Genomic DNA, 15,245 nt, shown 5'->3' with positions numbered 1-15,245 from the left:
TGGATGTTGACAGCTCGTGTATAATCCTTTCATTTTAACTGCAGAACCGTTGTTTCTGCCAGTTAGAATGGACAGCCCCCCTCTCCTCTGGAATATAGGGCAAGAGGGCAGGTGCCTGAGTGAGCCTGTGCTGTTCTTGAGGAAACCCCAGCTCGGGGGGTGGGGGGGACCCTGATTCTCCACAACCGAATGGTCCCATGTCTTCTCTGTCTGCTGGCATCATCCCTACTGGTTAACTGGGAGGAGACAAAACCAAAAATAGTCTAAAACTGAGATATTACAAATACTGTGAAGAACGGTAGAGCAGATTTCTTCCATTCTGCTGTGACAGTTAAATATTCATCTACTTTATCCACACCAGACTTAGGCTGGTACCTAAGGGTAAAAGTTGTTTTTCTCTAACTGTTCTTTGTAATATTGAGAAAAAACACAGACATCTGATTTCTCATGTGACCGAACTTTGAGTTTGACAGTGGAAGAGTGTTGATTACACGATTCATGTTCCCCGCCTGGGCCATGGTTGTGTGAGAGAGCAATTGCTTTCATTTATTAATTGGGAAATATCGACTGGGCACCTGTACTGTGTCCACACGGCGGGACCCGGCTCCCTTCTCCTGGTGTTTGGGTCTCCCCACTGCTGCCGTGACCAGCAGGCAGATCCTGTCAGGTGGCTGAGATGCCTTTGAATGATGACTCAGTGTGGGTTATCTAGAAATGTCCCATAGAGGGCTTGGTTTCGGCAGAGGGAGGTATATTTATGTAAGTTCTCAACTGGCACCCAAATTCTAAAAACCAGAGACTTCGGGGTTGGTGTGGGCAGGAAGAAGAACACACTATAATCATCTGAGGAACTTAAACCACACACACACATGCTCACACACACACACACACTCACACACACATCACACACACACACACACACACACACACATACACACTCACACACACACACAGAGGCTTTTGTCATTTGTAGTAGAACACTGAAGCATCTTTATCTGTGACTGCTTCAGAAATAAATCCCCTCCCAACCCCAGGTCCCATAGGCTGGGATCATTCGTCGTGGCACCTAACCTCAGAGACAGACATGGCTTGAAAGCCAAACTGCTGAGTCATTCCTGTCCCCGCACCGACATCTTGGAAGAGGCTCAGTCAGCCAGTCAGCGGGCCATTGTGGGGAGCACTTTATCATTTGGGGTTCTCACAATGTGTGGTTAAACTCTGGGTGACCCCAGGCAGCCTTCCAGACTGGCACAAGCTCACCACGACACTCAGACAGATCCTCTTCCAGTGAGGAAGAGTGAAACCAGGACCGGCTCCAGAGGCCAGCACAGGTGGCGAGGGGAGAGCGCCTGCCCGGGGTCCCCCCTGCCCCCCCCGCCACCCCCCATCTGTGGACCAGGAGAGGCGGGAGGGGTGGTGGGAGGCTGTGGACTCCCCAGACCCCCTCACTCTACCACTTACCAAATGTGTGATCGTACACATTTACCTGCTGGAGCCTCAAATTCCTTATCAGTTCCCTAAGTAAACAACATTATGTGGAGCCTCTGGCATGATGCCTGGGACATGGTTGGCACATGTGAATGCTCCTTTTCCCTCTTCCCCTGTGTGATATAATTTAAAGTAGGTCCATGCGATCCCACCAGTCAGATTGCTTGAAATTTCACTAATAGTCTTTCTTAAAATCCCTTAGTACCGTATAAATACTCCTAGGGAGATATCAGCTAATCTCTTTATCAGCTATTACTTTAAGGGGATTAGCTATGGATTGAGAACAAAACCCCAAGGGAGAAAGATACTGGGGAGAATGGGTGAGGGGAGAACTCTGGGTGCTGCTGGCCCCTGAAGGAGGTATGGACCAAGCAGGAGCATGTGTGTGTAGGGAGACGGGGAAGGGGGGTGTGGAATACTGTAAAGTCTGGGGGGACATTATGTGTTGACAGGTCATACTTAGCAGTTGGAGGTCACACCTGTTTTGAGATCACAGGTTCTTCTCAAAGATGTTGGCCAGGACAATGTGGGGGAGAGAGGGGAGAGGTACAGAGAGCTAATTCTCGGCCACCTTCTATTTTGTTGACTCCCTTTGGTTTGTTTTAGCACTTCTAGAGGTTGAGGAAGCAAGGAAGAGTCACTGGATTTGGAGCATGAGTGTGTCAGGCTTGAAGGAGAAGAAACCATTCTCCATCTTTCCACTCCAGCCTTGTTCCTCTGCCCCCACTTCCTGGTTGGAGCTGGGGTGGGACGCAGAAGGGGCAGACATTGACCTGCATCCCTGGGCTTGAAGGGAGTCAGTAGCTTCCCTGGTCCAGACCCAGAGAAGGGGAGCAAACCCCAAGGCTGAGTTTCACTTGAGTGACCTTGAATGTCCAGAACAAGGGGACCCGAACACCCTGTGAAAGGAGTTAGAAAAAGACCGGACTTTCCAAGGGCAGGATTGATGTCTCCAGTCCCATTTCCATTGGAAATAAAACAGGAGCCACACTCCCTTCACTGCAGGTGCCCTCAAGAGATGCAAGAGCTGTGAACACAGCAGAGGGGAAAGCCCCGCCCCCCTTGTTGCCAGACGCCTTTGTGTCCTGGGCTGTAGTCGGGGAGGTGGCTTTTGGAGGCAGCAGTCGAGTGTCTTGAGATGAGGGGAGTTGGTGTGCAACTGATGCTTAAACAGCAGATGAGAGACAGTAGACCTGGGCGTGGTTTCATGGTGGTGGTCCTCCCATCCTCCATCCTGGCCAAGTCACACGTGTCATTGCTGCATCCTTGGTGGTTGCCACTTGGATACAGAGAAAGCGTTTCCTGAACCGTTGTCTAACAAGGATGTGTTAGACTGTGAACCCCTTCAGAAGGAAAGCGTCTACCAGCAACCTGTGCCTCCACGGCTGACACGCTTGCCACCTGTGTCGGCCCTGTTGTTCCCCTTCCCCGATAGCAGTGGCCGACACATTTCTCCCCACCTCATCTGCTGCTCACACTTCTCATCATCGTAGGCTGGCCTTGCTAGGTTTCCTGCCACTGCATCCCCAGCAAGGGGCAGTCCCAGGAGTGGAAAAAGAAAAGCATCTGGAAGGCAGGGTGAGGAAGGGGGCAGTTAAGGGAGGAAGAATAGGAGAGATGCAGAAAAGACCCGGGGGCAGCAGAGAAATGAGAGGAGCAGGAAGGGAAGAGGAAAAGAGGCGTGTTGGATGGTACCGTTACACAGAGCAACTGAAAATCTCTGACTTTCCGTGCATCAAATGCTGCTCCAGGCACTTTTCATAGCGGGACTCATTCTATCCTCTCGTCCACACCGTGCGCTGATTACTGTCAGGTCTCCCGTCTTCTAAATGAGGAAACCGAGGTACAGAGAGGTTTAGGAACGTGCCCAGGGTTACCCGGCAAGTACGCTTGGAGGTTGAGATTCCAGATGCTTCTGGAATCAGTGGTGTTTGCTCTTGGCTTCTCGTCACCTGGAAGTTTTTAGGAGCGACAGTCACACCCCAGGCCAGGTCAGAGTCTCTGAAGAGGGGAGCCAGGTATGCGTGTTTGTGTGTTTTTAATTTCCCCAGATAATTTCAGTGTAGAGGCAAAGTCAAGAATCACTGCACTCAATCAAGCCCCAGTTCAAATTTAAATACGAAAAGAACACATGTGAAAATTCTGTTAGGTTTCTTTTTTTCTCTCTCTCTCTTAAAGGTGGGATGGTGGGAGGGAGTTGCTACACCCCATGCCAGAGTTTGCCAGAGACAGACCTGGATGAATGCAGAGGTTTGCCTGTTGGTTCCCATGCTTCCGATGGTTAGATCAGGGAAGGACCACAAAACCCCCAGACCATCTCTAAGGAAGAAGTGAATGTGGGCACCGGGGTTTCCTTGTTTCATAACTGTTCTTAAGCAGTCTTGGTCACATGCATTCAACGACAAGAAGGAGAGCTTGCCCCAGACTCCCAACGTGTGTCTGTATCAGGAGCCTTTATCTCATGCTCCTGAATTTCTCCTCTACCAGTGACAGCTCAGAAACCACCCCATTTCCCAGCTGCATAGAGGCCACCCCACCCCACTCCAAACGCTATCCCTATGGGAACTGCCTCTGCCTGAACAAACACAGAGACCAGTACTGTGTTATAAGGCTCCTTTACCTGACTCCTTCTCACCATGACCTTAAGGGAAGAAACACCACTGTTGTCTTAGAGATTAAGGCAAACCCAGAAAGATAAGATGATTTGTCCACAGTCACATGGAGCCAAGGGGAGGACAGACGGGATCAAGTCTTCAGTTTCCAAATCCACTGCTGTTTAAAAAAAAAAAAAAAAAGTTTTATTTTGTATGGGGTATAGCCTGCGAACAGTGTTGTGATAGTTTCAGGTGGACACCAAAGGGACTCAGCCATACGTGTCCATGTATCCGTTCTCCCCCAAAGCTCCCCTCCCATCCAGGCTGCCACAGGACATTGAGCAGAGGTGCTGTATACACAGTAGGTACTTGTTGGTTATCCATTTTAAATATAGCGTCCACTGCTCTTTTTTAACATACCTGTGTACTTAGGGAGCAGTGGAAAAAGGAAATTGAAGAGGAAGAGGAAGTAAAATGCCAAGTGTGAGCTCCCTAAGGAGCCCCACCTCCCTTCCGTCTCACCCAAGCTGTTCTTTCATTGCCTTGAGATCAATTTACCACTCCCCAGCTGTCAGGACTTCTTTTTCCTGAATGTACTGGATGCAGTCCTTTTCCGATTTGTCTCCATCAGAAAGCCAATGTGAAAGAACTGGGAATGTCATCACAGCAGCAATTAGAAAAGAAACAAGGCCATGCACTTCAGTTTTTCTGCACCCTCTTCAGGAGACACCGCCAGGGCCGTCTGGTCCCCTAACTAAGACGTCTTGTGGGAAAATGTGGGGTAGGGAGATGCCTGGCCCAGGTGGGCAGAGAATTTGAATCTGCTTCAGATAAGCTCTTAACATAACCAGATCTGGATAAGATGGGAGCTTTGTAGATTTGCCCGCAATCAACAGTGCTCTGTAATCAATTCCAGCGCTGTGTGATGGGGACCGGAAAGCTTTCTTTCCCAATTCTTTGCAGCCTGGGGAGTAAGGAACCAGTAATTGACTCCAGCTTCCTTGAAGGTTGGGTCCTGGAGTCTGAGTCAGCACACACTTTGCCAAAAGGGCTTTCTAGGCAATCTAGGGCGAGCGAAGAGGGGGTCCCTTGACCTTGATCCTCTTCCAGACCCCAACTCTAACCTTTAGCAAAGTGAAGGGAGAAGACCTCAGAAGGTTTCTAAGAATGACACTTTAGCAGGCCCTGAGCTGCGGGGAAGGGAGAGGGAAGGGAAAGGGGTCCAGAAGAGCTGGGTTTGCAGACAGGTTTCTGGGGCACTTTTGTGTTGCCCAGCTTAGCTCAACAGGGGTTCAAGCGTGAGTGGGAGGAACCTGGAAGCGGAAAGTCAGCGAGGGGAGCAGAGAAGGCCTTGGAGCCGACTGGAGAATAGGGGTGAGGTCACGCCTGACACAGCCCTTTTGCTCTTGACCCTAGGGAGTCCTGAAGACCACAGGAAGCTTTTCTAGCTTTTCAAAGGAGCCAAGTGCTCTAAGTTTAATGTGTGAGCCTGTTAATGTGCTTTTCTACTTGAATTTTGAGTTTGTTCCCCCAGTTTCGTTATCTGAATCTTGTAAAGGGAATTACAAACAAGAAGAAAGCTTAGAACTTTTGAACTACGGTCTTAGAGATCCCCTCTCTAGTCCACTCCTTTTCGTTTACAGAGGAGAAAAGCGAGGCGCAGTGAACTTCATCAGCCCGCCCAGGGTCACAGAGCCGGTTAGGGAGAGCTGCTAGGAGCAGAGCACACCCACTTTTCCCACTCTCCTGCACTCTGTCTTTGCCCTGACTGAGGCCCAGTAAGGGCGATAGTGAGACACATCAGTAAATGATCTAACTTGCCACTAGAGAAAACATAAATCAGTGGCCACAAAATTTCAGCCAAAGTTTGTCCGTCACATCATAAAAAAAAAAAACTTGCCAGGGAGAGGCTTGAAAATCCAAACCAGATCCTTCTCCCCTCCTAGAGACAACAGTTCCACTGCACTGCGCGGCGGCCAAGTGTTTCCAGCAAGCCCCCTCAGCTGCATTTGAGGCTTTAGCTTATTTGAACTGTCATGATAAATGAAACCTAGTAGATTAACATCATCTCCCCTGCAGAAGCTTTGACCCCGCGGATGCTGCTCTGGAGGAAGGGGAGAGGGACTAGGGAGTCAGGGTGCCTGTGAGCAGAGGGTCCTGCATTGAGGGTGTGGGGTCCCAGCCCACGGAGGAGCCGCACCGACACTTCCACAGCGAGCGCTGCCCAGGCCTTGGAAATCTGGCACATCTGTTCAGGGGGAGGATTGGCAGCCTTTGAACCAAAGGCACCGATCCAGGATCTGCTCTTCCTTGAAGTGTCAGGGGGTTTCGTTATTGCATAGTAACTGCGAGAAAGGATGACTCCTCCAGGGGCATGAGTCTCTAGGCCAGGACTGAATCATCTGTTTCATTCTCAGAATCAGAGATTCTTGCTGATGGCTCCAAAATTAAGTGCTGAAATTAAACAGAAAAAAAGTTACTCCAGTCACTGGGATATGTTAGAGAAGTTAAAGGGGAAAAAAAACAAACTACAGGTAACTTTCTGCCTGTAATTAAAAAAAAAAAAACTTAAGAGCACGTTTAGAGTTCTGAAAATCCCACCCGAGACCATTCTCACGTTTCTTTCCTGTGTCTCACCTCAATGGATAAAGGTTACTCGAGTTTATTCGATACAGGAAAACCGTGTTTCTGAGAGGCTCCTTCCTTGTGTATTGATCCTTCCTTTAGGCTTGCTCACCAACCAGAAGAATTGTAGCTTCCAGTCCAGGACTCTTAGCCAGAGCAGCCTTCTCACTCATTAACTCCGTCAGCTGAGTGCTTCCTGTGTTTCCAGTGGAACCTCAGAGATGATCAAGACATAGTCTCTGCCCTCTGATCGCTCATGGCCAAGTAGGGGAGATAAACAAAGAAATCTGTACCTATAATACAACGTGCTAAAAGTTCAGAGTACAGTGCTTGGAATCAGATTCAGATTTCAGCTCTGCTGTTTACTAGCAAGTGGCAGTTCTTGGACAGGATTTCTCTCCCTTCTCTAATTAAATCTCCATTTCCCCCTCCTTAAAGCATTGACCTCATGGAGTTATGTGGAAATTAAATGGTGTGTTGTATACAAAGCCCTTTGTACAGTTTTTGGGAACCGATAGCCACTCAGTAAATGTAATCTCCTAGTAGAGTAGCAGTTGAGGTGTTTGTAGGCGCTCCCACGGTCCAGAGAAAGGGGGTTGGAAGAACAGGGGAGAAGAAGGGATGACCTCCAGGAAGGCTTGAGGACATAAGGACACAGACAAGGTTTTGAAGAGTGAGTTTAAGTCAGCAGGGTGATCAGAGGGAATGTGAGAGTGCTCTCAGCAGGAGGAGCAGAACTGCCTGAGCACAGAGTTATGACGGAACATAGCATGCTTGAAGGACTTGGTGAAGAAAGAGCTTACTGTGGCTGAAGCAAAGGAGCAGTGATAAATGGAGGCAAGATGAGGAGGGGCATAAAGGGAAGTAAAAGCTCACATACAGCGCTTTAGATGACAGGGAAGGGGAGAAGAGCTAAAAAGGAAAAGGTGAATGGCCTTCAGGAGCTAAAATTTGAATCAATATAAAATATCAGGTGAGTATCTTAGATGCTATACATACTCTCTGCACCCCTCTGCTGAGCCTCAGTGAGAGAATCTTTTATTCTCACCACAGTGCAACAAACTCAGAAATTAGGGAAAAAAAGAAACAGACACTCAGGCTTTCCACTTGGAAATCTAAAAACATGTCTCTAAGTGAAGTGAAAGTCGCTCAGTCATGTCCAACTCTTTGCAACCCCATGGACTATACAGTCCGTGGAATTCTCCGGGCCAGAATCCTGGAGTGGGTAGCCATTCCCTCTTCCAGGGGATCTTCCCAACCCAGGGATTGAACCCAGGTCTTCCACATTGCAGGCAGATTATTCACCAGCTGAGCCACCAGGGAAGCCCGTCTCTAAATAACTCTTAGATTAAAAGTGAAATCAAAATAGTAAAACAGACTATTTAGAAAAGAACTGTGAGAGGATGATTTACCAAAGCCTATGGGGTGAAACAAAGTTTCATTCAGAGGAAATTTTAGAGCTTTAAACTCATCTATCAGAAAACAAGAAATACTGAAACTAAATGAATTAACCATTCAACCCAAGAAATGAGAAAAAAAAGGAAAAAATAAACCTAAGAAAGTTAAAAGAATGAACTAGCTAAATTGAAAACAAAAGGCAATTTTAAAAAACAGAGTTGATCAGTAAAACCAAAAGTTGTGCTTTTTTAAAAAGTAGAAAAATAGATGAGCCTTTGGCGAATAAAAATTTTAAAGGAGAGAATACACAAAAACCATTCAATTAAAGGAGACATAAATAAAAGAGATTCAGATTCTAAGAGAGCATTATGTACAACTTTATTCTGATGTAAATTACTAAAATTTTCCTTTATAAGTTGTAGAAAGCCTGACTAAAGTAAAAGCTATAGGAGGGAAGTTAAAGATAGTCACAGATTTACCACCATCCTCAGATGGTTCTGCAGATGAATTCCAAGAAACCATCAAGGAATAGATAATCACTACATAGAAATGGAAGGAAAATGTCTCAACTCAGTCTGTAAGGCTAGTTAACATTTATTACCAATAGGCAAGGGATGGCACACAGAAAAGAAGGCTCTGGACCAAGCTCACAAATTTCAAAGCCCTAATATAAAATATTAGCAAATGAATGTAAGAGTAGAAGAAAATCTATGAATGTAACTCACTACACTAGATTAACAGAAAGCCATATGCTCATCACTGTAGGTAGAAAAACTTAAAAACATTTGATGAAATGCAACAAAATTCCTGATTAAAACACTTTAAAACTCTGGGGGAGCCAGGAGAAAAACCTACCTGCCATAATCTAGTAAACATTATACTTGTGATAAACCATTAGAAGCATTTCCCTCAATGTTAGGAATAAAATAAGAATGCCTCCCAACACGACTACTATTTCATACCATTTTAGAGGTAGTATCCAGTGCAGTATGGCAAGAAAAGAAATGACAACTACAAACACTGGAAAAGAAGAGATAAATTTGAACTAGGATTATTTGCAGATGTAATTGTCCAAAGTTTTCTAAAAATCCATGATAAAAACAATTGAATCCACAAGAGTGAAACTGGAATAGATTCAGTATGACAAAATCAACCATTTTTTTTCTAAATATCAGCAGGGATACATTAGAAAATGTGACGAAAAAGAAGTATAGAATTCAAGAAAGCAAAGAATAGTAGAAAGTGTCCAAGGATAAATCTAAAAAGACCTACATGAAGCAAAAACATTAAGAACTTAAAAGTAACTTAAACTCACCCTTTAAAAGTTCAAATAAGAAAACATAAAGAAGAAAATGAAAATTACCTGCAACCTCTCTAGTCAGAAGAAGCCTATGTTAAAATTTGGTCTGTCCTTCCAAAGCGTAACAGTATTTGAAAATACTGTCTCTTTGAAAATGTATGTGCTGTATTAAGCAAAAAGAAGACAAAAGTTTGTTTTCAAAGTGTGTTAAACTTGTGATAAGAAAGTAAGTAGAGGTGATAAAACATAGACTCATCAGGAAGAAAGAGAAATTGAAAATGAGATTTCTGAATGAGTAGAAAGATGCCAGCAGAAAGTCCCCAGTCTGGGGAGATGATTGGTTTGCCACCATGTTCTGTCAGCTGGTCACACAGCTTTAGTCTTGGCCTGGCAGAGAATGGCCCTGGAAAAGAGCTCTGATAGTCTTGGCTTTCATTCCATTTTTCCTTGTATGCAGTTCTTGCCTGCTATCTGCTTACCTTCTCTCCAACACGCTATTTTAGAACCAAAGGAAAACCAACAAAATGTGAGTCATTGGCTGAATATGCCCCAGCTGTGGGACCAGAGAATTTTGTAACTCAACCTCCTGTTCTGTCTTCCATTTCTGCTCTCCCAGACCGCCCAGGTTTGCTGAATGTGAAGCCCATTGAGGACATACAAGACAACTTGCTGCAAGCCTTGGAGCTGCAGCTCAAGCTGAACCACCCCGAGTCCTCCCAGCTCTTTGCCAAGCTGCTCCAGAAAATGACAGACCTCAGACAGATTGTGACGGAGCACGTGCAGCTGTTGCAAGTGATAAAGAAAACAGAGACGGACATGAGTCTCCACCCGCTCCTCCAGGAGATCTACAAGGACTTGTATTAGCACAGAAGTCCCAGTTCGCTGACAGCAGCATTTTCCTTCTCCCGATTGCACTATTATTTTGAGGGAAAAAATCTGACACCTAAAAAAATTACTGTGAAAAAGCATTTGAAAAAAGAAAAGGTTTTAGAATAATAGATCTATTTTATGCATATTGTTTATAAAGATACATTTACAATTTACTTTTAATATTAAAAATTACCACATCGTGAAATTACTGGTCGTATTTGAAGACTGAGTCTGTTGTGTTCCCCACCCCATTCTCCAGGATTTTTTTCCCTTTCATTTCCCTTCCCTTCCTTCCATCCTTCTCCATCTTTATTTTTCATTTTCCTTTCTTTCTTAAATACGTGAAACAATGTGGATGGAATTGCTGATCAATTTTTATTCTAAGTCAAATCATTTTTTACTCAATTTGCAACTTTTCTGAACCTTCTGTCTGCTTGAAAAATTACAACTAAGAATGGAACTCCAGGACAAAAAACCGTTCAGAGCATGTGTTTCTCAACCTGGATGTACTCATGTGAGGCGTATCCTTAGGCCTACCAGGAATTCAATCTTCTTCCTTAATCCCAACCAGGATTTTCACTCACCAGCAGCAGCCCTCTAACAGGATACCAAGAAGATGCAAATACCCCAGTGGCAGGTATTAATGACTAGAAGCTGTGGTAACACAGAAGTGTTATAAGACATGGTACCTGCCAAAAGAACTTACCACTGAATTGAGAAGAGATGAATCCTTCTTAAAAGCAGGTTAAACAACACAGTGTGTGCCAAATGAATGGTTCAGATGCCAAGTACTGTAAGAGTTGAAAGTAATGAAGATTGGAAAAGTCATGAGTGACTGTAAGCTCGTTCAAGTGGGCCCAAAGATGTGTTGGACTCGGCGATAGGTAGAGAGTAGAAGAGAAGACATTCTAGGAAAGCAAAATTATAGGAATAACAACAACAAAAGGAAACAAAACCAAAACAAAACAGGAATGAGGGGAAGGACCACGTTCTGTTCCCGAGAATGTAGAGCAATTTTGCTACATTTTCCTGCTGACTTCCTTGGGACCACCTTGCCCAGGGAGCTCTGACTTTGTGACCTCAAAGGCCAATTATCTGTTCAGGAAATACATGCCTCCCCAGCAAAACAGATGGCATGTTCCCTAAAAGCAGAGGCCTTCTTGGCATGGGGAACAGGTTAGTTGATTGAAGCCACCAAGTTCATTACCGTTGCTTAGCCATGAACAACATGATGACTTTGAAGCACGCTTCTCTGCTGAGGTCTCTCTTCTCCAGGATAATTGTTTCCGCTGACCTGAATTATCCCCCTGCCACTTCTTCCATAGTTTAGGTTTCCTCCTGGTGTTGATACTGAGGAGAATGTAACTTTACACTTGAAGCTTTCAGTTCAAATCTTTTCATCCTTTACCCCAAAATAAACAGACCTCCAAAGAGTCAGGTTAGGGAGGTGAGTCCTGACCCCAGTCCTAAACATGCGAGGTCCCTAACCCTTTAGGAGAGATAGCTTCAGAGCTCAAACCTGTAGAACCAAAGACACGACCACATCATCCAGGGGCCCTGGACCAAGCTCATTGTGTAAGTGACATCAGAACATGGGAAAGTGACAAATTCGATCCATCATGGGGGGTTATTTTTTCCTTCTTTGATGCCAAGCAGCCAGTGGCTTCCCTACTGTTCCTCGTGGAGAAAAAGAGAGTGTGTGGGCAGTGGACAAGGTGAGGATTCCACCTCCGAGGAGATCCCTTGTTTACAGGAGGGCTTGAACAAAGAGCCTTTCAGCGCTGCCACTGCTGGTCCAAAACCCTCTCCGCATCCTTGGGGCCAGTGCAGGGAGGAAGGGAGCCGCTCTCGGCTCTTTGGCACTGATGGTTAGCATTAAACAGCTTTTAAATCCTGGCAGCTTTCAAATTCCCATCTCTCTGACTTTTTCCTTGTGGTTTGGACCATCATTCGCTAAATATTTTACGACACGTCATAGGCAGGCTCCAGAGCTCCCGCTCTGCTCTCTGGACTCCTTTTCCCCCCAGGATGATTCACAAGTTCATCATCAACAAATGTATCATCAGTTATTCATAGCACTTTCTCCGGACGCAAACACACTTAGGGATTTGTGTTAACAAAAATAGGAAGAAAAGTTAACTGTGGTCAAGAGCCAAAAGAACAAGAAAAAAAAGCGTTCGAGGCTCCCACGAGGGCCCTGCCCCATCCTCCCATCTCCCCGCTCTCCCCACCCCCTGCCATCTGTGCCGTGGAGCGCTGGAGCCGTAGGGCACCCAGGGCAGAAACCATGGCTGCACACACCCTGCTTCTCTAGACACGATCAGAAACGGGGGTGATCCGAGGGCTTCTTTTTTTTTTAAGGCGCGGGTGAGGAGCAAGAGGACGGGGGTCTTCGGTAAGAACTCAAGCTGGGAAGCATGGGGCAGGGGGGTGCAGAAACGGGGTTTTCAGCTGGATCAGCTCTGCTGAGCACAGCAGGGCTGGGGGAGCAGGCTGCTGCGTAGGTTTTCTGAGTTGCTCCTGGATTCCAGCGCGTTTTCCGTGGCTCCCTCGAGGCTACCAGGCGAATCCTTCTTGTGGGCAGGCCCGGACTTGCTGGATATGCCCTGCGGTGTGGCGCTGATAAAAGCAGGGCAGGGTGACGGGGGATGCGAGTCGCGCCCCCCCCCCCACCCCCCACCGCCAGGTACTGACTGCTTCAGAAAGAGTCAGGTTACAGAAGTGAGCCCCTAGACATGTAGGATCCCTGAGTCTTGAGGAGAGACCGCTTCTGAGCTCAGCCCTCTAGAACCACAGGCAGTATCACACCCACCACGTGGGGACCTAGGGTGGGGGTGGAGCCGCCTCAAGAAAGCGAACTTCAGCTCCGAGTCCTAAGAGAAGGAACCAGAGTTCCTCTTCAGGAGGATCACGCCGTTGCTTTCTCCTTCCTCTTCCTACCGACTTGCTGGAACAGCTGGGGCTTGTAAGACAAAGGGCCTGAGATGCCTGTCTTCAGGTGGGCCGGCCCCCCTCTTCCCCCAGCCCATCCTGGTCCTTGGCCCCCAGGCCCTGGTTCCCACCGTTCTCATGATTCTCACTGTTAGTCTCTATACAACCCGCCCTTCACTCTGTGCTTGTACATGGTACCCCCCGCCCCCCCACCGTCCACGTGGAGATGCCTGTGACGGGGCCCCGCCCTGGAGGGGACCACAGTATGGCGATGAGGTCAGATGCATCATCGCAACTCAGCCCAAGCGATGAGCTGCCTAGAGGTGGGCGAGGGGGTCCACAGCGACCCTCCAAGGAGCACGGAAGTGCGACAGGACGGAATGTGTTCAGAAAATGAGACGTCAGGGACCCCCGCCCTAGCGTCGGGCGTGAGATGAGAGTGGCCGAGTTGGTGTCAGGCTGGGATAGCCTCTGTCGGCAGTAGGGATCCGGGGGATGTGGTCAGGCAGTAGACGGACGTGACCAAATTTGCATTTGGGGAAAAAAATCTCTCCAGAAGTCAGATCCTGTCTACATGCTTCCAGTGGCGGTCCAGCCCTGAACAGCTACCTGAAGGGGCAGGAAGCTCTCTCCCTTCCAGACCGCCCCCCCACCCGGCCCCAGGGATTTTCCACCTCATAGACCCAGCTCTGCCCCTGGGGTCACACACCTGGAGGTCCCGACTCACCGCATTCTCTGGGGTCCGGTTACAACCGTCCAACCCTGCCACCCTCCCCGTCACTGTTCCCAGGAGCCCACCCTCACACCCGCCTCACCGCGAAGTTCCTGCGCCTCGATGAGGGTCGTTTCTACCCCACGTGCACATCCTACACCCATATCCACACGGGCTCTGCATTTGTCCAGGAATTCTGGAAAATTAGAGATGAAGGGACCAACCAACTCAGCTGACAGATGAAAACCCTGAGGGTCAAAGAAATTAAGAAACATGCCCAGGGCCCTAGGAGGCTAGGATTAATTTACTCGAAGGAGTTGAATTCCATAGTTTAACCAGAGAAGCTCAGAAGGACAGACATGAAGCTAGTGTGAGTATCTGCAGTGGTGGGCAAAGGACAGGGAGGCAGCCAAGTCCTGCCAGGGCTTGTCGTGCCGATCGAGAGGTGATCGTTCAGTACCGTGCAAGTGTAAGTCACTTAGGACTGTGTCGGGCACATGGAAAGCACAGCTCTTAGGGGAGACGATACCCTCTATTTTTGTTTTTCTTTTTTTGATGTTTTGTGTTTTGGCTGCGCCTCGCAGCATGCAGGGTGGTTCTTGAGCAGAGATTGAATCCAGGCCTCTGCAGCAAAAGCACCAGATCCTAACCGCTAGGCCACTAGGGAACTCCCCCTTGTGTGGACTTTAGTGTTAGGCTGGCTTGGATTAAAACCCTAACTCCACTGCTTACTAGCTCTAGAGCCACATGGGTTTTGGCCAATCTCTTAACCTCTTTAGGCCTTAATTACCTCAGATGCAAAATGGGATCATAATACCCATCTTACAGGGTCATCGTGAGGATTAAACGTAATAGTGGTTGTAAGACACTCCACATGGTTTCTTGGCACATCTTAACCAGTCAGTCTGCATCAGCTACCAGTAACACTATTGCCCTTGTTATTATTAAAGTGCCCTTCATTTGAGAAGGCATTCTGGGTCCACAGGACAGGCTCTTCCTGTTCAAGTATCCAGGCCCTACCTGGATATCCTAAAGCCAGGTAAAGAGATTGGATTTCTGCATTTGACAGTACCATAAAAATGGGTTCTCTCAGAAGCATCCTGCCTCCAATCCAGAAGTACTAGGAGTAAATAATTATTTGAAACACAACCGCTATGTTTGGATTTAGAACAAATGCCAGGATGAGGCTTAGGAAAACATTTTCTCCAGAAGTAGTGGGACTTTTCTCTTGTGACTTATGCTCCTAATTTTAGACTAATATTACATAGTTTGCATTTCCAGAGGGGTTATAAAGTATAAGAAAATTGCTAATTTAGGTCTGTAGGGA

The 15,245-nt window shown here is 47.1% G+C and overlaps 1 protein-coding gene across 10 annotated transcripts in view; it reads left to right on the top strand.

The window, feature by feature from the left end:
* Nucleotides 1-10,474, top strand: part of PPARG (peroxisome proliferator activated receptor gamma) — a 122,102-nt gene extending 111,628 nt beyond the window's left edge. For all 10 annotated transcript variants that reach the window (XM_065935438.1, XM_065935433.1, XM_065935437.1 and 7 more), the window contains one exon: nt 10,022-10,474. In XM_065935438.1, the coding sequence (XP_065791510.1) occupies nt 10,022-10,269 (248 nt within the window). In that variant the 3' untranslated portion in view covers nt 10,270-10,474. The remainder of the gene's footprint in view (nt 1-10,021) is intronic.
* The last annotated feature ends 4,771 nt before the right edge of the window (nt 10,475-15,245 follow it).

The sequence above is a fragment of the Muntiacus reevesi genome, chromosome 4, assembly GCF_963930625.1.
Source record: "Muntiacus reevesi chromosome 4, mMunRee1.1, whole genome shotgun sequence".
Classification (NCBI taxonomy): Eukaryota; Metazoa; Chordata; class Mammalia; order Artiodactyla; family Cervidae; genus Muntiacus; species Muntiacus reevesi.
This window is presented reverse-complemented; position numbering and strand designations above follow the sequence as displayed.